The sequence below is a fragment of the Micropterus salmoides genome, unplaced genomic scaffold (assembly GCF_014851395.1).
Source record: "Micropterus salmoides isolate LMB-PRFRI ecotype aquatic unplaced genomic scaffold, ASM1485139v1 Ms_hic_scaffold_7, whole genome shotgun sequence".
NCBI classification, from domain to species: Eukaryota; Metazoa; Chordata; class Actinopteri; order Centrarchiformes; family Centrarchidae; genus Micropterus; species Micropterus salmoides.
This window is the reverse complement of record NW_024044459.1, coordinates 32,923,840-32,948,182: the sequence shown is the minus strand read 5'-3', so window position 1 is coordinate 32,948,182 and position 24,343 is coordinate 32,923,840. Positions and strand designations below refer to the sequence as shown.

At 41.2% G+C, this 24,343-nt stretch overlaps 3 protein-coding genes across 3 annotated transcripts; 2 read left to right on the top strand and 1 right to left on the bottom strand.

The window, feature by feature from the left end:
- The first annotated feature begins 1,862 nt into the window (after positions 1-1,862).
- Positions 1,863-10,141, top strand: hps4 (HPS4 biogenesis of lysosomal organelles complex 3 subunit 2). The gene is made up of 12 exons (XM_038704361.1): positions 1,863-2,170; positions 2,787-2,877; positions 2,954-3,097; positions 3,209-3,316; positions 3,547-3,663; positions 4,610-4,704; positions 4,792-4,864; positions 7,369-7,493; positions 7,594-8,272; positions 8,465-8,591; positions 8,939-9,050; positions 9,358-10,141. Exons 1-12 carry the CDS (start codon positions 2,139-2,141, stop codon positions 9,527-9,529), a joined length of 1,875 nt encoding a protein of 624 aa, XP_038560289.1. The 5' UTR covers positions 1,863-2,138; the 3' UTR covers positions 9,530-10,141.
- A 138-nt stretch (positions 10,142-10,279) lies between these two features.
- On the top strand, positions 10,280-13,087 carry si:ch211-170d8.2 (uncharacterized protein LOC571755 homolog). Its single transcript, XM_038704362.1, has 3 exons — positions 10,280-11,122; positions 12,205-12,349; positions 12,484-13,087. Exons 1-3 carry the CDS (start codon positions 10,705-10,707, stop codon positions 12,827-12,829), a joined length of 909 nt encoding a protein of 302 aa, XP_038560290.1. The 5' UTR covers positions 10,280-10,704; the 3' UTR covers positions 12,830-13,087.
- Positions 13,088-13,450: 363 nt separating this feature from the next.
- Positions 13,451-23,351, bottom strand: mlec (malectin). The gene is made up of 6 exons (XM_038704363.1): positions 23,121-23,351; positions 22,478-22,698; positions 21,795-21,973; positions 21,173-21,349; positions 19,102-19,159; positions 13,451-17,605 (listed from the first exon to the last, which is right to left on the bottom strand). The coding sequence occupies exons 2-6, from the start codon at positions 22,677-22,679 to the stop codon at positions 17,361-17,363; spliced, it is 861 nt and encodes a 286-aa protein (XP_038560291.1). The 5' UTR covers positions 22,680-22,698; positions 23,121-23,351; the 3' UTR covers positions 13,451-17,360.
- Positions 23,352-24,343: the final 992 nt, after the last annotated feature.

Here is a 24,343-nt window from a genome sequence, read left to right as displayed (position 1 = left end):
ATCCAGCCATTGGTTGACAGAGCTGCGCGCGTTCACGACCACCGGCTGAAGCCATCCTTAATCGAGCACTGAACATAGGACCACGCGTTCAAAGGGAAACGTACAAATGATTGCATTATTTTGCCTAATTATGGCGACATATAAAGTCAATGTAAGCATGTGAGCTCCCCTGAAAATGTGATGGCTGGCTGTGTATCCCTTCTTTTTAAAATAGTTTTAAATAATGTGATTAAAAAGCTAAACAATTAAATCTGGTGAGATTATTCACAGCATTTCTTTAACTGCAGTCGGAACAATCTGACCTTCAGGCACAGTATTTATCCCTTTCTAATTGAATAGTCTTATTATTTTATTCTTTTGAATCTATACCATCACTGTGAATGATAAAGAGCCTTCTGCAGCAGGATGAGGAGAAACACACATTTTTAAATGTTAGAGCTTTCTGATGTAATGTCACATCTTGGTCACAGCCTGTAATTCTTGTAGTCATGTTCTTGTAACAGGCCATGTGGCCACCTCGCTGTGTCTGAGAACAACTTGACATGTGATCATTTATTCACAAGTCTATGTGTCTGAGGTGAAATAATATCCAGTGTCTGTGAAGGATATATTCAAGGTCCATCTGAAAAAGCAAATACAAATTCCAGCTTGAGTAAGTGCTGTTGGATATTAGAGGCAGCTTTACTTATTAAAATGGCATAGCGTCTAGTATTACCCAATTGAAATCATGTAAAATCATTACAATTTTTACAAGAAACAAGTATCAGTCTTTTGAGCACTAAAAGCTCTCAGTGAATAATAAAAATGAAACTGTATTATTCACAGTGTGTCTAGTTATACTGTAAGAGTGAAGATGTATTCTAGGATGCTCTGACGACCCAGGGTCTGTGTGGTCCTTTAGAAAGCCAAGGTGGAAAGTAACATACTATATACTCCAGCACTTATGTACAATTTTAGGCTACTTTGGTCCATTAGGCCTATATGCAACATTATGCTCCTACTCCACAACATTTCAGAGACAATTGTTTTAAAAGTTTACATAGAAAACATAATCATAATTTCCCCACAAACCATCACTGTGACGAACAGCTGACTTCTGAATCACGGTGTCAGGAACAATTCCTGTGCAATAACACAGTAACTCTGCCTCTAATCGGCCACCTGTTTACTGGTTTCCACTTATTATTTGTTAATCTTTCTCTCATTCTCTATTTCAGAGCTGTTCACACTGTTCATATTGTCATTGTGTGTATTGTATATACTGTATACCAAACCCACCTACCTCAAGTACATAACACCTGCACATAATACTTCGCACTATGCTCCATCGCACTGTGTTCATCTGTACCTGTATGTGTACCTGTATATCACATCCACCTCCGACATGGACATAATAATAATATGTGATAATAATAATTTACTCCTGCATCCTTTGTATTATGCTTATTGCACTATTGTCTCAATCTGTCTATGTTGATTTTGTTTGGTGTGTATATATGTGTTCTGTGGCTTGTGTCTGATTTTATTGTTGTATTGTTGTATAAGTAAGCACATCGTGAGCAATTCAATCCTGAGCCAAATCCCTCCTATGCCTACACATGAAGCTGATTCTGATATCATAACCGTACATCCAGACTGAGATTCCCAAAAGTAAAGTAGGCTAGTTGAAATTAGCTGCAACATTAAAATGCTGCTTAGTGATGCCTCAGTAATAAAACATACTTTTTTTTTACACTGAGGCGGTGTTACTTTTAAGTAAAATAGGCGTATGCAAATATTTCTTCTACCACTTCTTGAGTGGAGCACTGGTTTGTCCTTGCTGGCTTGCCGTACATTCACATGACTTCAACTTCTTGTGACTGGTGAGTCTGGTGTGACTGGCCCGCATTCCTCAAGCGGCACAAATAGCATATAAACGGTAGAGCTGCGAAAATCTAATGCCTCTGTTCGTTAGCTGGACCCAACAGCTGGTCTGAGTCTGCGGTGTGTCGGGGTTTTTTTGTTAACATCGCGGGTAAAATGTGCAGTTCTGCTTCTTGTCAGGAGTTCTTCTGCAGCCTGCTGGGTTGGAAATACGTGGATACAAGATAACTGATGATTAAGGGACATTTTCGCTTTTTCTGGGCTGCGTGTCGGTGATGGCTGAGCTCCTGCAGCCAGACTCAAGAAGGTAAGATCAGCTGAGACCCCGTCCTGGTTCAGAAACCAGCTACAGCCAGCTGCAGGGTGGACTTTTAATTTGGTCTGATGTGCTTTCTCTTTCAGCCCCTAAGCTGAAATGATGAACCCATTATTATTGTAAACCAAACATCAGTGTTTTGCATATTATGGGGTGCCATTCACAGCTTGCTGTCTCCAGAGTTTATTATTCTGGCTGCATTATTTTATCTTACACCTGGAACAGCAACTTTAATAGATGTTTGGCATGTGGCTTCTCCTGTCAAGCGAATGAATGAACTACTGATGGAATAAAACCTCCTGTAGTAATAATTCTCCAGTCTGTGTCCAGGGAAGCCAAACACAAATCAATTTCAATGTTTTACTTCAGATTAGCACATCTTATTACGAATGTTTCATCAAAGTACCTTTTATGTCAACGTGTTCAATTATTGTCACCTAAAATGGCAGGACGATGTATGAAAGAGCAACAGTTCCTACACTACACATCTGATGTGGATGCCCACAAATAAAAGACATTAATTGTTTTGATTAATTTTAAATCCCATATGTGCCATAGAGCCAACAACTGAAGAACTCAGACATTTCTCGCTGTACTTATTTTGCAGGTGTACTTATTTCTTCCTCTATGATGGATCCAAGGTCCAAGGAGAGGGTGACCCTACAAGAGAGGGAATCTGCTACTTCTACCCTGAAGAGGTTCGACAAGTTTTGGTTGTATTGTGGTTTGGAGTTTGTGTGTTTATTTTGTATTATATGTGTGTATTTCTGTCAGACCCCTTTAGACAGGCAGGAGCTGCTCTGTGGCCAGCTTGCCGGCGTGAGCCGCTGTGTCTCTGAACTTTCCTTATCTCCTGTGCGCATACTGAGGCTGCGCCGCAACAAGTTTGCCATCCGAATGAGAGATGATTTTTTTTGGGTGAGTGAGCACTCAGGAGGTCCAGCTGCAAATTTTGAATACGTTTATGACTTTATTTTGTTCCTGAATATGAGTCTTTGATAGTTATTGTGTTTTTTCCCCCCCCTCTAGGCTCTGGGCTGCTCAGTGGAAGTCCCCACCATCAGTGTCTGTGAGCTCCTGGATCAGCTAATAAACCTGTTTTGTTTCTACAATGGCTCTGTCCGACAGAGCTACCAGGTGCAGTCCTCACTTGTCTTATACCATACTAGTCTTGTTTTTTTTTTTTAAGTCTGGTTTGTTCCACAGGGGGTTTAGAGTTTATTTTAAAGACAAACTATCAAGATGTAGACCACCTGAAAGAGCAGTCTACAAAAGCTAAGAGTTAAAGTCACTTAAGGTCATTTGGTTTAATTTTAGAATTAATTCAAAGTTGCATGTTGTAATTTGAACTTTGTTTTGCACTGTAGCTTAACAGTCAGGAAACTTTGGCTGCTCGATGGGCGCAGTACCTCACACACCTGCAATCAGGATCCTCAAAGCTTCATCACATCTTCAGCTGCTTGAGGACCATTGACTCAACTAATGTATGTACAATATGTAGTCACGGTTCTACATTTAACCTGCAGCGGCTTCTCCAATACTGCAACAGCACATAGATGTGTTCTGACAGGATACGACTGTTGCAATGTCATGTGGTATTGCGTAAGTGCTCACAATTACATTACAGACAATGAAGAGGCACATTCTGCATAATTATTGTACATAGAGTGTAAATGTAGATGTGCACAAGCTGCAAACCAAATGCCAGTTAATATGAGTAACTGGATATTTCTGGCTTATTAGCCACTTGTGTGTGGTTAAATTGTCCTGAATACTCTGCTTAGCACAGATAAGCAGAAAAAATGGACATAGACAAAACAAAAGGTTAAATTACAATGTGCCCCCCCCCTTTTTTTTTAAATGAACTGAAAGGACCCTATTTCCCAACGTGTTTGTGTCTATGTGATTAAGTGGGATGACATTTCTTGAAATTGGTGCCTTATTGAGCAAGTGCGCTGCAGTCGGCATCAGTGAGCAATATAGCATTTCTGGTTAAACGTTAAAAGTATCTTCCTCTTTTAAAAAAAAAGGTCTGTCTCTGTAAGAATCCTTTCAATAATGTTGTCAGACATTTGAAATACCAATCTGAGCCTGTCGGTGGCAAAAACAAGCACTTTAGTGGACGTACTTTGATGGGGTGCAATTATCTGCAAAGATTAAGTTGTCTCGCTGCTGCAGACTGCAGCGCGCTTGCTCAATACTGGACCAATTTCTGATCAAAAAATGTTGACCCAATTAGTCACAAAGACACACAAACATGGGAAAATATGGTCCAGGTTGGAAAAATACGGAAGTTACGCTGGGGTGGTGATGGTGCAGTGGATCAGACACGTGCCTTTGGTGTGAGAGAATCCACTGTGAAACACCAATATGTCCCTGAGCAAGACTCTTAACCCCTATGTAAATGTACCCTTTAAATTCTGCCCCCAGGTTGACCCACTTCTCCTGCTGAAAGCTGCCCTCATTCTTCAGGCCTGTCAGCGCTGCCCCCTAGTGTTAGCAGGCTGTATTATTTTCAGAGGAAGGTGAGCTGACATTTTGACCATATCCACCTGTCAGTGGGAGAGTTTTTGTAAATTACAGGCTTTACAATCTGACTTTTCTCCCCACAGAGTTGTAAGCACACAGATGTCTCCAGAGCTCACAATGAAGGTGATGCTTCATGAGAGTGAAACATACACCAAGGTAGGACATGATGGGAAAGCTTTTCTCACCAAGGGCCCTCAAACAGATCAGTAATAGAATACTTGTGCATAAAACACATTTTTACAATCTTTTGCACTCATTGAACTAAAATTTTTGCTGAGAACCAGCCTAGGATCCAATTAAAAGGCCACATGGTGTTAACCAGTGATTAAGATTATGTAAGTGTGTCCCCAGACATTTTAATGGAGCTTTTATATTTTTTTCAGCACATCAAGACATAAATAAATGTATCACCCAAGTCACCCTCATCCCACCCCATCTCCCTCTCCATCTCCCTCTGTCAATTATGTTAACACAAAGTTACCCAAAAGTAAACTAGAAGGGCACTATGAGCGTATTATCAAAAACAGTTATGAAAACTGCATGTTCAGGAGGAAGGAAGATATTTTTAAGTGAGACATATTTAAATTTGCATAGAGAAGAAAACCATTTTGATTTACACACATAGTGAAATAATTGTAGTATCTGTCCTACAGTGTAGAAATCAGAAAACATTTAGTTAAGCTACAAATATAACTACAGATATATCAAATTGTGAAGGAAAAATAGGGGTACTAAGACACAGGTTTTTCCCAGGTCATGTTAGGGTCAGTTTCTGAGCTAAAGTAAGCTAAAGGTGACTGTAACTGTAGGTCAGACTCTGTCTCTGACTGCTTGGTCGCCTGAGTGATGCAGCTGTCTTGAAAAGGATGCGCTGTTATCCAATTTGTTAGGGAACACAAGGTCGAGATTATCTTATTTCGTTTCATTACAGACAGACTGTAATTTGTAGAAAGCGTTGCATGTGGCTTGAACGACACACAATGTGACTTCTTCATCCCAGCTGAACCCGGCTGCCTTTATTTTCATTCAACAAATGTTGAAACAACAGAACGAAGCTGGATTAACACCCATAAACATCTTGCAATGTTAATGAAAGTGGAAAAAGTAATTTGTGGGATCCACCCTGTGATTCGGATCTGCTCCAAAATGTAATGGGTTCGTCCTTGGCCCTTGCTACACCCTTGCACCAAGTTTCATGAAAATCGGGCTGGTAGTTTTCCGTAATCCTGCTGACCGACAAACAAACAAACCAAAACATAACCTCCTTGGTGAACGTAATGATAACAGCAATAATATAATAAGATTGAAGTAAATAGCCTAAGCAAACACATGCTACACATTATTCGATTGGTTAGATTCTACACAATCGTAATCGTTCATTATATGGAAACGATTCAGATTTACCGGTATGGTAAACAAGAGAGAGGAAGAAAGCCTAATTATTATTATTTATTTATTCATGTCCCATATAGACGCCTATTCTAAATAAAGGCAGGATGAGTTCAGTGATTGAAGCAAATAAAAGCCCAAAATGAATTATATGTATATAACATGTAAAATGGTTGTTGAGTTACAAAGCTATTACATAAAAGAAACTTTAAATTATCTGGTCACATCCTTTATACTAACTTATGTAAAAATTTCCTAAATAAATGTGAATTTTCCCTCATATTTTATAAAAGGTATCAGGCCTTCCTTTGATAGCAATGGTAATTTCTCTAATGGAAAAAAATTTAAAAAACTGACTGAAACTCTGGGGTTTTTCCAAAAGGCAGATATTGTATGTTTAGCTTGAAGAAGGGGAAAAAAATTGTATGTTTTTTTTGGTTTCTGGTAGTTTGGCTGAAACTGTTTGCTTCTGCTTTCTAATATTATTTGATCCTTGGGCAATGAAACACTGAACCAGTGTGCCCTTCAGTGTTGTATTACACACATTGCTCTGGATTTTTGGCATCAAAATTGTGTAATTGGGACAGAGTTACATAAGTACACAAAATCCATTTGTACTGCAGGAATCTAAATCTGGTGTTAATAGTTTGAACCTGGACTTCATGGCATAACGTTACTTGCTCCCATTCATCTTTTGTTATCTCTGTATCCAAGTCACTACACCAAGCAAGTCTCCTGTTCTCTGAGGACTCTGTGTGGCTTTACTGAAATAGTTTGACATTTTGAGGTAGCTGAGGAGATTGATACTAATGTCTGTGTGCTACAAATGAAGCAGGAGTGAGCAGCCAGTCAGCTTAGCTTAGCATAAAGACTGGAAATAGCTAGCCCATCAGCCCCTCTAAAGCTCACTAATTCACATGTTATATCTTGTTTAATCTGCACAAAGACACAAGTATAAAAACAACTATTTTGTGGGGCTTTTGTGTGCTGGACTGTTTCTTCAGATTTGTGTGCTGGACTGTTTCTTCAGATTTGATTCTTGGTGAATGTTATTACCTTTGGACAGAGCTAGGCTAACTGTTGCCCCGTTTCCAGTCTTTATGCTATGCTAAGCTAACTGGCTCCAGCTACATATTCATTGTGCAGACATGTGAGTGGGATTGATCTTCTCCCTGAACTCTCTGCAAGTAAGCCAGTAAGTACACTGACTAAATTTACCTATTCTTTTAACAGATAAAGTCTTATGCCTGTGTTTTTAAATTTTGATTTAGGCCCAGAGGCCTAATGGACAAAGTATCTCCAGCCCATTTGGCACTGCTGTAAGCTCAACTACTGTGTTCCTGACCATGTCTGAACTTCAGTACCTGCACTCCCACCCTGTCGACAAAGATTTCAGGTAGCCTCTTCTCTCACTAATTTGTACTTTTATTTGACTTAAAACAGGATGTTTGTGTAACATTTCCAGAGAATGTCTCAAACTGTTTTCTACCCCCCAGTTCCCACTCTACTCCACACAAAGACACTCCCCCAACAAAGACTCGTCTGTCAAGAACATTATCTGACACGCCCTCCACTGAGTCAGAGCCATCTGATCCAGGTTGCTCCCAGTCTCTCCAGAAGTTGTCCTTCAGGCCTCACTTGTCAGACAACTCTATGTTTAGCCCAGTTCCATCACAGAGCACCGCTGATCCACTCCACCCCCCACCACAGTCGCCGGAGCCTCCTTTCTCAAACGGAAAACACTCCCATGAAGCTGAGGAGGAAGCGCTGGAGGGGTCGTTTTATCACAGTTTTCACAGCAATGGAGGTGGAGGCAGCCAGATAAATTACGACGAAGACAGCTCAGTGTTTGAAGAAAACTCAAGTCTGAACGGAGGTGGAGGAGATGGAGACGTGGCATGTGGGACGGTGTTCGACTTCAGACGGGCTAAGTCTGCAAATAAGGAATCGCATGACGATAAGGTTTTCAGCGAGGCCAGCAGAGGTGGCCGTGGGAGTGCTCAAGGCCGCAAGGCAGAGATGCGAGGTCGTCCCCCCAGCGCTGGTGCTTTTGCCAAGCCAGAGGATAATCCGCTGATTCCCACGACGCTGTACCTGCACCGGGTGAAAGGCTTGGTGCTGGCTCTGCTGGTGGAGCCTCACTTCTTGAGTGACACGGCTTCTATGGAGGAAGTGGTGAGAAACAACAGCAACCCAGCTAATAACTGGGATTTCTCTCATTTTTGTCACATTATGATATTGAAAGTTTGTGAGCACAAAACGGCAGCAGTATGACACAGCCTCAGTGGTCCAGCAGCTGTACATGAGTGCACTAATTTGCCTAATGCCAACATATGGTTTTGTCAACTCTTTATCGTTTGCGCTCAGTATCATAGCAGTCTGGCGTCACTCAATGGACTTGAGGCCCATTTGAGGACAATCTCCCCAGGGGCCCCGGGCACTCCAGGACCCTACATCTTTGCCCATTTTGACTGCATTCAGAGCACACTGACAAGTGAGGCTCTCATAATATTCTCACTTATCTCCTCCACATTCACTCTTTGTGTCGCTCTTTATTCTTTACTCGCTCTGCTCTTACATTTCTGATTTGTCTGATAATTCTGTCTTTTCCAGTTTCCCACATTTCACTTTTCTTCTAGAGTTAGTATAAGCCCTTTGCCCCCACCATCTCTACCTGAGGACTTCGGGGGGTTGGGGGGTTGGTAGTTTATATTTGTCTTTGCATGAGCTAACGGCTAATTAGTAATACTGTGATCAGCATTCCTTTGTGCACTAGACATGCCCGTCCAGGTTAATGTGCCGCTGTCGTACTCAGTCTCTTGTTATTGTGTGTCTCTGCAGCCAACCTGTCTGGTCGACCAGGGGGAGCCCCAGAGCGTCCTTTTGTGAGGGCCACATCACTTCTTCACTCGCATTTCTGTAACACTGAAACTCTGCAGGAGGCTATTATCAGGTCAGTATGGCAGTGACGTGTTGGTGGATGGGGGGGGGGAGGTTCTCGTGCCTTTCAAGGCTCCTCAAGTAGAAGTCGGGGGTGAGGGTTTGGATCTGTCAGTTAATCGCGTCCATTATCACATCCCACCAAGACCTGAATGTCCTTCCCTTTCTTGCGTAGATCACACCGCAACAAACTCATATTTACTGGAGAAGAAAACTGTTCTGTTGTTTAATTTGTTTGTTGTGTCACTTTGCGCTTTCCTGTTGCGTGCCATCTGACTTACATGCTTGAAATGTAAATGTGTGGGACACTTTCACTGCAGGAGTGCTGATGCTGCTGTGTATGGAACCAGCAGCGTGGCCCAGGAGACTTTCTTCCAGCTGCACGGGGGATCACTTAGGAACTCGGGCGTCCCTAACCACCAGGACAGTGCTTTCTCGCTGCCCAGCAAGGCCCGACACAGACTAATGAAACACGGGGTTAACCTGCTCTGACAAGACGGCATCATGACGTCTCCTCTGTGTTCAGGAGGAGTATTTTGTTAAAATATGAAGAACTGCCCTGTGAGTAACCTCAAAATCAACAGGAAAAAATGTGAGAATATGATTTAAAGCTCCCTCTATTTTGTAGCTTGTTGTTGTTTCTGTAACAGATTGTATGTTATTAGCATATTGTGCACTTTGAAACCTTATGCACTCATATTCATAGCAGAACGTCCTCTAATGCAGCAAATGTGACAATTCCTCTTTCATGTATTTATTCATTTTAATAGGAAATTTAGACTAAAGCAAGATTAAATCTTTATACCACTTAACCTACTGCATTTGTACAGAAACATGCTTTTCCTTGCTGCACATAAACTGCAAAACTGTATTGCTTTCTCACACACATTTCTAAAATAATTATAAAACAGTTCTATGAAAACGTCTATATATTTAAAATGGACTCTTTAGTAACAAAAAACGTGTAATTTAACTATTTCGCTATTTGATGCACAATTGTATTCTCTTAAAGTGCAATTTGTCTGTATTCTGAAATTTGATGAGAAGATATGCACTTTTATATACTGCAGCATTAGTGGAAATTAAATGAATACGTGATCCTCTCAGCGTTGTATTGTGTGCGCTACTTTTGTAAAAGCTTGTTTACATGAGCCTTATTAGGGCCATCAGCGGCCTGCACGTGAGACTGCAAACTGGCCCCATTGTTTTCAGCCTCAGGGTTAACAGCCCGTCTCAAAATGTTTACAACTGGAATGAAGAATGACGCACGCACAAGCCCATAAAATGCATTTGTTCATGTTCTGAATGTTTCTTATACGTGTTGTAAATAGGATCGTTCCTGATGATCCAAATATGGAGTCATTAGAGTCATTAGTTAAGTAGTTGAATTTGAATGGATGGGGTCGGCGCTCTTTGGGGCGCCTCATTATGCAGGCGCATTAAAAGAAAGCAGTTGGGGGCAAATAGGTGGTTAAGGGCACGAACAAAAAGAGGGGCAGGGACTTTGAGGAGGGCCATGATTCAAATTCTAAGTGGTAAGATGTCTCCATTGTCAGTGGGGTATATAGCAGGCAGACCAAACACTCCATCCGTAGAGTTGGCACAACGGAAAAGCTGTCTGTTGTTACTCAGTGAAGATCCAAAGGCCAGGATTTTTAAGTATCACAATGGCCTCCTCGTACTGCATTTGGATTGTTCTATTTCTTCTCACGGTGACGAAAAGTGACATTGGAGTATTTAGTCGCGCAGTAGACACGCTGGGATTTCTGTCACAGTCAACGAAAACTGCAGATGAATCCGCCGGAACATCTTTACGCGTGGAACCGTGGAGGCGCGGGGTCGTGGAGACGCACCGCGAGCGGTGCGCAGAGCTGGCGGCGCCTTGGCTGGAAAACACACAGCAAGCTCCTGAGAATGATGCAACACTGTTGCAGCTCCGGGTTAGGCCGTTTTCCCCGGGAGCCTCACATGGCCTGGTGTTCCCAGGAAAATGTCTTTTCAGCTTTGTCCGACGGGTTTACCACTGCTGTCAAGCGGGACTAAACTGCAGAAGCGTCAAAGGAATTCAAGGTCACTTGAGAGGAGGTAAGACAAAGTATATCCGACTAAAAAACACTCGTTATGATGATCTTTTGTCGTTCTTATTCTGTAGAACTGAAATGTGTTGGCTGTATTGGGTTGGTCCAACATGGTGATTTACAAAGAGACGCACAGGAGCAGTTTTGTTCCACGTGATTAATGCCACTAAATGTAGTTCAATGCAACATTTAAGAGGAGCTATTGTGACCACATGAACTGGCGTCTCACAAGTTGAGTGTAGGCCTGTTGAGCACAAACATCAATAAGGCTTGGAGAGCACACACCTGTGGTGATAAATTGTCAAACTGCATCAAAACACATCATTGCCATTACTTTCCTTTGGCTGAATGTATTTCTTGACCATGAAACACACTCATTAGTTTTGGAATCAAGATATCTACAGCCTATCCTGTAGGGTAGAGGGGAAAAAGCATCAAATTAAATCCCCCTTTTAGTCAGAGAGGTTAGGCTACTACAAGCTCAATGTGGATAAAGCAAAAGGTCAGTGTTGTAAAATTCAGAGGTGAATGGTGTACAGACACCCAGACAGCAGTCTTGCAAATATAAAACTTGTTGGGGAAATACAAGACCCTATTACACTCAGTGAAGCCCATCCAGTTATCATGCCAAGACTATCGGGATGAATGAGTACATAATTTATCTGAAAAGGTTGTATTATAAACATCCTAAGCAGCCACATGCAAACATAAAATGGTGTTGAAAGAGCAGCACTGTGCAGGTATTTCCCAAGTCTGTAGTGAAGGTTGATGTGCTTGAGAAGCAGGGTGGAGGACGTTAATGGCTTGATTAATGCAGCTGTATAGAGGAGCATGTTATCTGCATACAAATGAGTCTTAGCTGGCTTAATGTCCCCTCCAAGAATTGTTGAGATATCCTGCTGACAGATTAACAAGGTATTAGGAGTTAAAACATCCCCTCTGTGGCGGAGATCCTTCTCACCTCCCTGTGGCTTATCAAACTGAAGCCTGACATGAGTGTATGTGCTGCTCTGTGGCATGAAATACTGTCTTAAACTATCCTGTGACCCTGACAGACGCTTGACTGCCTCTTCTTCTACTCCTCCTCAGATACATCTGTGGAGTTTCTCCTCACCAGGGAGATTCCATCACTGACAGTCAGGAGTGCCGAGCTTCACCTCCAACTTTCTAACCCACAACACCTGGATATCCATCCTGTGCTTTCCTCTATGGCAAAGCGAGGCCTTCCTACAAGGTAAAAAAAACAAACAAACATACTGATACTCAAAATCAGCTCAGTCACTCCTACGACACAAAGCGATTGTTGGACTAATGGCCTCTGGGAGTGTCAGGCCTGGTTGTAACCCTGTTGTCTCTCGCCTCCTTTAGGTACAATTTATGGTCACGGGGAAACACAGTGGAGCTGAAGGTGGATCTACTGTCCTTTTTCCAGAGTCTGCAGGAGGCAGCGGGTGGTGCCGGAGGGGGTCCCAGCTTGATGAACCTGCGGCGGGTGGTGTTTTCATCCAGGGGGGATCCACCAGGAGAAAAACCAGCTTCAGGGGCTCTGCAGGACACTGATGGTGACATGTGGGGGGATGGGGTTGCCAGCACGCTGTCTGTTCTGGAGCTGGGCTTGGTCCTGGGTTGCACTCAGGCTGGATCAGGGGTTTCCTGTGGAGCCGGTGGTGTTCACCTCTTGCACACACCTTTCATGGCTCTGTACTTCAAATGAAGACAAACTGAGACTGGTCTGTGTTCTGCACAGAGACATTTCATCTGTCGACTCACTCTTTTCTAACTGAAAAGACGCGCAGTCACCTCAAAGCTTACAAGGAATCGATGCACTTCAATGTCAAATCTATTAATTTATAATTGTGTTTTTTTCTGGAAAATTATATATACACACACATGTAAATAGCAAATATGATATACTGTAACTTTATGGAGTCATTCTGTGGTTATTAAAGCTCAATCTGTCAATGGCTCCTGACATAAGTGTATGGCCGTTTCTGTTAGTGGACTTTGTTCAGCTGTGTTCCTCTTTTGGATATTATGGTACCAACACCTTTTAGATATGTGCTTCTATTTAAAGATGTTTTCACAGCTGGTGGGAAAAGGTGGCAAAACAAAAGCAAACACCACCTGTACAAACAAAAGGTGCCTGCACATGTGCTGTAACCCTGCTGAACTTAGCTGTGTCTATTATGTTTTTGTAGGCATTTTCAAAATTGCATATACTAAAATACTTCCCACTTTAGATGCTGTGGAGGCACAGTACTTCTCATAAGATCAAATTTAAAAGAAGGCTACTGCTAAATACCAAACAAAGTAAAAAAACAAACGCAGCAACACCTTCTGATAAAATAGCACATTTATTAAAAAGAGACAGCATTTATCAGCATTTCCAATTTTGCAGACATATGCCAGATCTGAGCTGAGAGGTCTCAAATACATTTCTCAGTCCACCTGCTGCCAACAGCCCTCACAAGAGCATCTATTTATCCTATTCATACAGCGGGACTCATATTTAAGCACACACGCTCATACTGTGTGACTGGTGGCAGACCTCGTCGTTTGTGTGCGAGTGGGTCTGCTGCCTGGACGATGGACACGTCGGCAGATGTTTTGCTGTTAAAAATTTGTCTCAGTTTAAATTCATCTCACGTGTTCAGTTGCTTTGAAAATGAGAAACAAGGAAAGACAGCGACAGCCTGAAAAATGGTCACCCCCCCATTAACAAATTTACATTAAAAGGACTCTCTTAGGATGAACATTTCAATATGGAGAATAAATCTGACAAGACATGTTTGCTTCCCTTGGTTTATTTACCAGGAGGGGGGGGGGGGTTGAGATAAACGAAGAACCTTTAACGTTATGTTAGGACACGGTTAAATTTGGATGGAATGATGGCAATTCTTTGGTTCTCATGTGAAAAACCCCCACTGAGAGCAGATCTTCATTCCACTCCAGTTCATTCAATTGTGAGACGTATTGACAATACGGGGTCCAAGAAAGGCTGGTGAGGAGCTAAATACATCAGACTGTTTGAAAGTGCTGGACATGCACATTTCACAGAGTTCTCTTAAAAATCTCTCCATTTGTTTTTGTTGTGACTGGCTTTGCTCCTAGAGAAAGTTGAGGTTAACGACAAACTTGAGATAAACTAACTCTACTGACAAGACTCCTAACGAGGGTTGTTTGTGTGGAATGAAAATCTAGCCCTGAAAAGTGTGTTCAACAGAGAAAAAGAACAACAACAACAAAAAAAAGAGGCTAATTTGATATAAGCAAATAAAAGAGCAACCTCAAGGCGTATGATGGCAAAGCACAATGTATTCAATAATTCAAGGCAACAAAGACAAACACAAAAAAATGACATGATTTTAAAATACATGAGGCAGTGCAAAATGTCACCAATAAAATATCACGCTTTAAAAACTCAAAACAAAAAACAGATCCTGAGGAAAAAATTGAAACATAAATCCAAGCGTATTATAAAACATCTCCAGATCAGCCCCACTCTGATTTAAATTATATATAAATGTATAATAGAAATGGAATCCCACATTTTCAGAAATAATCTCATTTATTTGACTTTCTGACAGCCTGTTCATGTGGCTGCCTGTTACATTTTGTCTTTGTCTAAATTTTCTCTACCAACAACCGTTCCTTATCCTCCTCAGAAGAAAGGCAACAAAGTCTTCCTCAGGAGGACCACCACAACACCCCCCTAACACCCCAGCAACAACACAAACGTAATGAGAAGAAATCTGTCGTCACTAAAAAAAAATAAAAAAAAAAAAAAAAAAAAAAGTGATCTTGTACCTTATATACACACGCAACTGTGTAGACTTTCAGAGGAACACAACACGGTGACTTTGGTGCTGAATTAAATGAACTTTTTGCATCTTTTTTAGAGAGAGAGACAGAAAAAAAAATAAGTAACTTAAATGAGTTGAGTTAAAAAAAAAATAGAAATCAAAACTCGCAAACAACTGAATATTTTCTGGCACTAACTTCTTGCCCACCAGCAATCAGAATGGGAAGGAGAATCAAGGAGTGAGGAAAGATCCACAACACCTGAATTGTTAACCGTTTTTCTTTTCCAAGTACTGCATATGGCAACAGCAATACTAGCAGGGAGGATCAGAGGACATTGAAACAGGCAAAGTTACAAAATCGTCCTTGGAGTAGAGCTAAGCACTTAGGGGAGGTAACTAGATACATAAATAGGACAGTCCACAACACAACTCCACAAAAAATGAAGAACAAAGCTGCTTTTCAGTCTGTATGGAAAGCAAAAAAAAAATAAAAAATAAAAATACGATAACATTGTGAAAAGCAGACACTAAAACACAGTCACAGTGGACACTGATAATGTGGCCATGTAGAAAATTAAAAAAATAGGCTCAAAGATTAAAATTTGTCCCGTTTGCTCAATCAATCAAAAGGATCAGAACACGTGGCTTAATTGCACTGAAAGTTCACACCGAATTAACAGAATGGTGCAGTCCACATTAAAAGGCTTTAAGACAACAGATCTGAAAAGGCTGAGTGAAGAATGCGGAAAATGCAATAAATTTACGTCTATAACATTTTCTACTTACGCCGATGTCGTGCTTTCTCGTCTCTCACTGCAGGTGGATGAACTAGTGGTGCACGCACAGCCACTTGGAGGATGTATGAAACACACGCACTGACTGGCACAGATCCTCGTGATTTATTGTATTAACATTGAGCTGCAGCGGCCTGTTTCAAATAACACGGGGGATTGAAGTTCATGGCCCATCAGGGTCAACACAGCATTCTGCTTTAAACTGAAAACACAAAACAATAAAAAATTTAAACTATTACAACTGTCCAGTTAGCTGGCCAATGTTAGCCACGTAAAAAAGGGGAACACACTATATTTCTCTAAATTAATCCTCAATTCAGTTGCGATGAGTGAGGGTACTGTATGTCCAAACATACCAAATTTCATCCGCTTGCCACAGAGGCATCTCAGAAGCGGACTTTGCAAGCCATTTGTCAAACACTCCCCCCCCCCCCAAAAAAACCCCACAACAGACCACCAAGTTTTTCCTTCTCTAATGACATAAAATAAAGACATTCTTTGGTGAAACAAAAAAGGCAGGCATGCATAATTAATGAATGAATAGAAAAAGGCAAAAGGTCACAGAAAACAAATGGAAAATGACTCACTTAAGACACAGCTTAAACATTTCACAGCATAAACTTTGCCTCCCACTAAATGCAATTTAGGAGTCTCTTACTGAAAGAAACTGAGGAAGGTTCGACATTCTCAACCTTGTAATTTGTGTTAAAAAAAAAAAAAAAAAAAAAAAAAAAAGTGAAACGATTCATCCTTGGAAACAAAACAAAACCCAAAAGGACTTTGAATTTGCGATGACTACCGAGGACACCGTTTTGTGGCCTTGGATAAGTATTTCATCACCACACCTCACCAGCAGATTTCTGAAACCCAACCTGTATTCATGTAAAAGGCAAACGGACTTAGACAGCAGACAGCAAATAATCATGCCGGCTCAACACCAATTATTTTCTCCTTGCAACAACCTATGGCATGTAGATGATGGCACGTCAACAAAAGAACTTACTACGTCTGAGTGGAAAGACAAAAATGCGACAAGATGTGAAAAATGGGATCCTCTCAAAGGGGAACTGTATTTCCACTTATAGACTCGTGGTTTCTATTCTAACCAATTTCTAAGCACCATTTCCAATTTGAAGGTAACATGTCTGACCAGATGCTGGGCAGGAGTGTTCAACAGGGTGTGCTTCTTGGCTACCCCCAGTACAAAACAATGCTTTTTTTTTTTTTTTTTTAAGTTAATAAAACAGGCCCAGGCCAATCACTCCTGAGCTGCCCACTTAGCTGCTGAAATGTGGTTTCAAACCGTGAAGACTGGCATCTGAAAATCCTGCCCAGTCTCTGAGCGGAAATGACTAACATTGTTCAAAAGAGTTAGCAGAGGTGGATGCGAAACACATTCACAAAAGAAGCGCGCAGCATTCACTTCCTACGTCTCCTTTTCTGGTCGAGCTTGCTTCATCTCGTTGTGCCTTTCCGAAAAGTTACTGTCTCTTTTTGTCCTCCGTCGTCACGATTTCCTCCAAGCCTTCAGGCTCTCTCCATTGTGTATGCTTTTACCTGTTGATGCTGTTGTCACCTTGAGCCCCCCTCCCCCCTCTCTCCTTCTCTCCATAGTCTGTTTGACGTCTCCTCGATCGCTAGTTGCGGCTCACAGCCGACAGAGGCAGAACAGTGTGGGGATGAACACCCCAAATGCCACAAGGATGGGAAACATTAGGCTGCTGTTGTCGGCTGCGTATGGGTTTGGTGTTCGGGGGCCTGATTGGACCCTGTACTTGGAACCTACTGGGACCTTTTTCTTCCCACCTTCCTCGCCTCCCTCACTTTCCTCTTCTTCTTCCTCCTCTTCCTCGTGCTTCTCCAAGCCAGGGTGAGGCTGAAGTTTTGGCACATCTGTCAAGAAAAAAAAAATAGCATAAAAAGGAAGACAGGTGAGGGTAGAAGTTGGTACACAAAGAACTTGCGTATAATACTGCTAAGTCTGAAGGCCAATTTATTCTTCTGCGTCGAGTCTACAGCGAAGCCAAGGGCATAGGTCACATGCCGTCGTGAGCATTTATACTTGTGCATCCGTGTCTGCATCGCTCTTCAATTACACCGCCAAAAACACTAGCTGGCGGTGGGGTTTCTATGTTCCACTGTGTTAATATTCTTCTTCATCATTGGTGTAGGCTTCTACAAACAATGGCAACTGAAACGGAGCCAAAGGCTAGAGATTGAACAGTGTAGGCCCAAAAATGACATCAAAAACCTGTGACACATGAGAGATTTAACCCTATTGCTTAGATTATAAACTCTCAGTGAATCTAAAAAAAACAAAACTATTCGGCATCAGTGACGCTGCGTTGGTGTTTGGCAGGAGAGCAGATTAAACAGTGACGACCCAAGTCAGACAAATACACTGAGCCAGGAAACTTTTTGTTGGTGCACCAATGCAACTGCCAGAATTACGGTGTTTCTGCTGTTGCTATACGTCATTAAATGAACACGGTTATGCTGCGCGATCATTAGGGCTGTACATAACGATTATTTTTGAAGTCGATGAATCTAACAATAATTTTTTCGATTAGTTGATTAATCTAACGACTAATTTTGTGTATTCTAAAAGGAAAAAAAAAAGTTGCCTATTACTCGATTAACATACCAATTTATCCATAATAAACAACATGTCTAATCAGTAAATTATTATCTTATTCAATCATCCTGCATATCTTAAAATTAATATACTAGTTAAAATGACGTCACTGGTGTGTTGTGATAACAACAACAACAGACATTAATTAGGCTACTTTACTTAAAACTTTAAATGTTTCTGACATGGATTTATTTCAATATTGAGCTATACAGTCTAATGAAATGTATTTCTGCATCAATGTGGGGCAAAGAAAACAACTGAAAGGATTCCCAGACTGTACAGACAGTCACAGATCATCTGTAATGTTAGATTCAACTGTTTTCTCGCTCATACGTGGCCGTTAAATAGACAGAAAATATGAAACGGCCCAACGTTAGATGACATAACGTTAGTTACCATGACAGCGGTGGGGCTGAAATTACTTTCAACACGAAGGCGATGAAGAAATAAATTTTAACGGACTAAGTCTTCGTGCTGATAATGTGCCATGCTTGTAGGCGCTGGTGCCAACAGGAAGTAGCCCTGTAGTAGTATGTTACTGGTCCAAAACTGGTTTCACTGCTCTCCATTCAAATATGCGGGGTGGCTTCGTCCAGTAACTGTAGCAGAAGTTACTTTTAGTTACATTCGAAGCAGGAGTACAAATTGGCCTTAAGTCTACATCTACTACGTGACAATGTTTACATCTGGTTGAGCAATACATTGTAATCTACGCAATAGTTTTCATGCAAAAGGATAAAGTCTCAGGACTCACCTTCTAATGTCCCCTTCATTACGTAGAGAGCGCAGACCTTGGGGTTGTCATAATAACCCTGAAACACAGAACGCATCAGTAAAAGAGCAATTACCAAATATAAGCAAAGGAAAAGTAATATCATAATACCACACAGAAGTGATAATTGTGGTCATTTCAAACAATAATGCATAATGCTTCTTAGTTTTCAAGAAACAATTACTGGTAGGAACACACTTATCTCAGTATGATGCTCAATTTGACACAAACATTTAAAAATGTCTACCTTCTTTGTTTTTATTTTAAATGGATCACACGATAAAAGATTAAAAAAACAATTGGCGCAGGCGGCTGTTTTCTGCTGGACAAGTGGAGAGTTCAAAAACAAAAAACCCCCACTGTACTAGGGATATTTTGTTTCATTGTTAGAATCGTTCTTTAACGTATGCAAAACAAAGCGCACAGTGTGCTCCACTTGTATCTTTTTAATGAGAGAAAATTCAGAGAGAGGTCACAGCAAAATAACCGCAAACATTTTTGAAGTATGCCACCCTACAAATTTAGCCAACAGTCAAATGTTCTACAAACCCGCTGGTAAAATCTTTCATTTGTTAGAACACAGGAATCAAAATACATAATACTAAATCATGCCAGAAGAACCTTCCCCCATGGACATTTCTGCAGCCGGAGATTAAATGAAACACTGATACTCAGTCAATAGTTCCCTATCCGTCAATTGTAACAGTATCACATACTGCTGTATTGATTGCAAGGAGGACAAAAAGTTTACTAAACACTGTGGCTGCTGCAGGAGAGTCTACATGTATCACCAGAGAGTAAAATGTCAGAAGGACCTTGTCACAAGGATAGAAATTTAGAGCCAGGCTACAGACTCCGAAGACAGCACAACTGTGTGTAGCACCAACACCAGATGTTTTGGATATCATAATGTCCTTTCCAAAATCAGAGAAACCAGCAATCATATCCACGAGAAATGGAAACGAAGGCTAGTTGAACACTAACTTGTAGACCGGGGTAAACAGCTGAGAATTTGACAACGGACTCACAGCCGGTAATTGTTTGGCAAGAACTAGAAAGCAAGCAAGGTAATTTCTGCACTACATGACAAGTAAACAAATATGATAAAAACCAACCAGATGTGTCAGACAATCTGGAGTGTGTGGGCGTCATGCAAATAACTTTCAACAGCCTCTTTCAGACACGGAAATATAGCATAACTTTTACTACACAGGTTATGATCTTAATATCCAACACAGCTGAAGTTTGACGCCTTCGTGTTAAAAGGAATAGTTCAATACTTTAGAAAAATACTCTCCAATTATAAACAGATTAGATTAAATTGTAAGAACAACATGGTTTTACACTTTGGTTCTTATACAGATTAAACAAACAAGGTATATGTATTAATTAGTGAGTTTTAGAGGTTCTCTCAGCAAAGACAAGAATAATTGTCCCAAAATGTCCAATTATTGCCTTTTATCTTGTCACTATACCTTGTTACTGTAACTTTTATGACTACACCCCCTTCTATTTAAGTCAAATTAATTACTGGCTGTTCTCCCAACTCTGTCCATCGCACATAGCTGCCCTTTGTCATCTTAAAATAACAAAACACTATTCCATAAAGAGAAAAGAAATTAATAAATCAAGTATTGTAATAAGTAAAATAATGTCATAATCTCTTAATATCAAAGCTCTTTGACACTTGGATATTTTTCACTTCCACCGTTGTAAGGTGACCGTCATGTTATGTTTTCAGTTAAAAAAAAATTAAATAAAAAGACTTAATACAGCAAAAACTTCTTGAAACACTGTCCATCTTTAATTGCTTCCTCATTATATCCCTCAGAAGGCTGACCAGAAACCAGAAAATCAATTGATATAGTCATCACAGATTAAAAATAATCCCCTTCGTAAATGATATTGTAATAATATAAATTTCCCCTCACCAACCTGTTTGAATAGGATCAACAAATCAAGGAAGAAGTCCCGGCGAAATAAGGCAACAGACGTCCCCATTCGGCATCCAGAAATTTCTCTGAATTCATTAAAAATAAAAAACACAGCTCACCTTTACGAACTCCGCAGTGAGCTTGCCGTTGAAAGTGGACACCTCTCCTTGCACGCTCAGCTTGCCACGTTTAATAGAGAAGGGCACTATTTCGTCGTGAGCGGTACTGTGACCCACTCGTTCAAAGATATCCAGGTCCTTCACCACCACATGGCCGTTCAGACGGACGTCAAACACCTAGAAAAACATATTTCCAAATCAGCAATGTCAAAAAGATAATCCACACACAGCCTAACATTTGTGGTGCCATCAACAGAGTACACCGAGTGCTGCCACCAGTGTGCAGTGAAATGTATATTAAAACTGAAAAAGAGACATGCATTTTAAACTGGATATGAATTAGGGGAAAACAAGAATATAAGCACAAATAAAGAAATGCATACACTGTCCATTCAAACTCTTTATCCTCTGTTATAACTTGCATTTGTTTATTACATATTTATATATGTCTACATTTATTTATGTCAGCTGTATGTCTGTCTGCGTGTAGCACCTTAACACAAAAGAAAATTCCTTGTATGTGTAAAACACTACATGGCAATAAAGCTCCTTCTGATTCTTATCCATGACAACTTTATTAAATACACACACACACACCACACAGATTCATTCATTTTCATACCTTTTGCTGTGACTGGGCAAAGTAAACTTCTGCATACTTCATAACTAGTATATAGTCTCCTTCCTCACGAATGGGAATATCATATCCAAAAGTGTCCTCATTGTAGCGCTCTGTCTGATACAGAATCTGGTCCTCTGGACTGGAGCGCAGTATTGGCAGACGCAACCCATAATCAGATGCTACAAAAAGGACAATAGCATCAGGTTTAGTGTGCACACTTTGCTCACAAGACCGCATTAATAGCTGCATTACTGGAAAACTAATCATGTTTTAAGTCGAGCAAAGTACCAAAACTGCACATTGTGCAAGCCCTGACCTTTTCCTGCACTCAGTGAAACACTGTTCAGTCTCGAATGACACCACATTGTGTTCACTCCAACTTGCAATTACAGTATCTGTGCTTCATAACTGGAGCCAAGAATAACTCTCCACAGTCAATGTGATCATATCATCACCTGCTTCCTGTACATGCGGAGAGGGGCGGAGCTGCAGTCCCCAACGCTGACTCCTCATTAGTTTTGTCGTTACTTGCGGAAGCCAGACTGAGCCATGCACAGGCTATTTTTGTTCTTATAGAAATCTCTGTTAATCTGAGGAACAGTGTTCGCCTTCCGCGACACCTTTACAGGTGAAGCTCAGCAAGACACGCAGACTAACATTAGCAGTTAATAACACCGACTCACCTTTCCCCACCTTCCCTTCCAATGGGTCCTTTTTGAAGTGGATGCCGTGCACGTCCACATGTGCTTCACCTCCGGCATTTACAGCCCAGATAACCCGTTCGGCGAGGCTCTGGCCCCCGCCGTCCGCCCAGCACTGCTCCGCCAGCAGCGACAGCACCGCTGCGACCAGCCCGACGACGAGCTGCGCCGTGACCCGCTGCATTGCCACGCACAGCCTGGTCCTAAACACACAGGGACAGTATGTGCTTACTTGCAGCACAGACTCTCTGCTGCTGTAGGGAAGTAACCTTTCCACATGTAACATCAACCGCATAAGGTTAGCTAGCGCAAAAGGAGCTAGCCAGCTTGTCTTGATGACATGCAACATGATATCTGTAAATTAGCCAGTATGCTAACGTTAGTAGTACCAATACCGGCAGTAGCATTAACACACAGACACCCTGAACATTACAGTGTAATACAAACTACCCTAGCTCAGCGTTAACACGTCCATGATATGCAGCATTAATCAGGAACTAAAAGATCAGGAGAGATCAGCAGCGAGTAACGTTAGTCAGTTTGGGCTAACTAGCTAGCTAGCCTACCTGTCTAACCAGAAATACTTGGTCTGTGATGTGAGAACATTAATGCAAATGTCTCTCACCTTCCTCCTTCCACAAATATCTCCAACCCGTCTTTTGCCAATGTGTGAGCTTCCCTCTGCAGGTGCGGTCTCACCAGGCGGCTGCAAGCTGTACGATAACTTTACTGAGCGCAGATATTCTCAGTCGCTGGTGGACGCAGCCTGCTGCTACACCGACTTTCATTCAATGTGTTCATCCGGACTAACGTTTGCTCCGGCAGCTACAGCGGCGGACAGTTTGCAGGAGGCGGACCTGGCGCTACCTAACCTTAGGATTTCCACCAATGAGTGACAGATACTCTGTCGAATCACATTCTCCTGCTAAGGCTTCCTCAACCATTAAACACCGTTTCCCATCACAGACCAATCACATCCTGCTTTGTTCTAACAACGTAAGAAATTACAAGAACATCAGAGGGCATAACTTTCTGTCCAGATTTCTGCACAGACTCTTCTTACCTTGATTGACAGAAACGGACAAACGGAAGCGCTGTGTCCTTTTTTCCACGTCAAGTGGCCTTTTGAGAAATTCCTGTCCTGAGTTTAGTCTGCCAGGCAGCAGCCTCAATTTGTGCACACACACTTTACACAGAATGGCAGGCAAAACGTTAATCATCTAAAACCCCAAAACTTTACCATTTACATTTTGAAGTTTATTTATTTTTTTTTATACTTTTAACTTAAAAGAACAAAGTAATAAAAAATAAGTACAGGATAGGACTGAACCTAAGTGCTGAATAACTCCCATTTTAAAGTGTTATACATGCAAATACAACTTCCATTATTTATCGATTGTCTTATAAAATTGGTTTCCTTTGCCCAAAGGTTTAATTTATCAAACCTATAAAAGGGTATTTGTAGTGATCTGGGTAGAGTCACCACTTCAACTAACTTACATTATTATTCAGAGACTGAAATATGTATTTAGATATAAACAAATATAGTAATATTTTAAAATGTACAGGCGTTCTTTAAGAAATCTCCACGCCCCCCTCTTTCCGGTATGGTATGCGCCCAGTCTCGTCCAATCAGGAGAGTCCAACGCAGCACGCACACGGTGCACCCTAGAATTGACCAGAAAGGAATGAATGAAGATAGTTTCTATGGGAACAGCAATATCTCTATTGATGACAGGTGTTTAATAATTGTTTTTTTTTTTAATTTTATGTAACACAATGTAGGTAAACATATGCTGAAATAACGTCTGTCCTTAAAATGAAGCAAACACACAACCTTGTATAGTT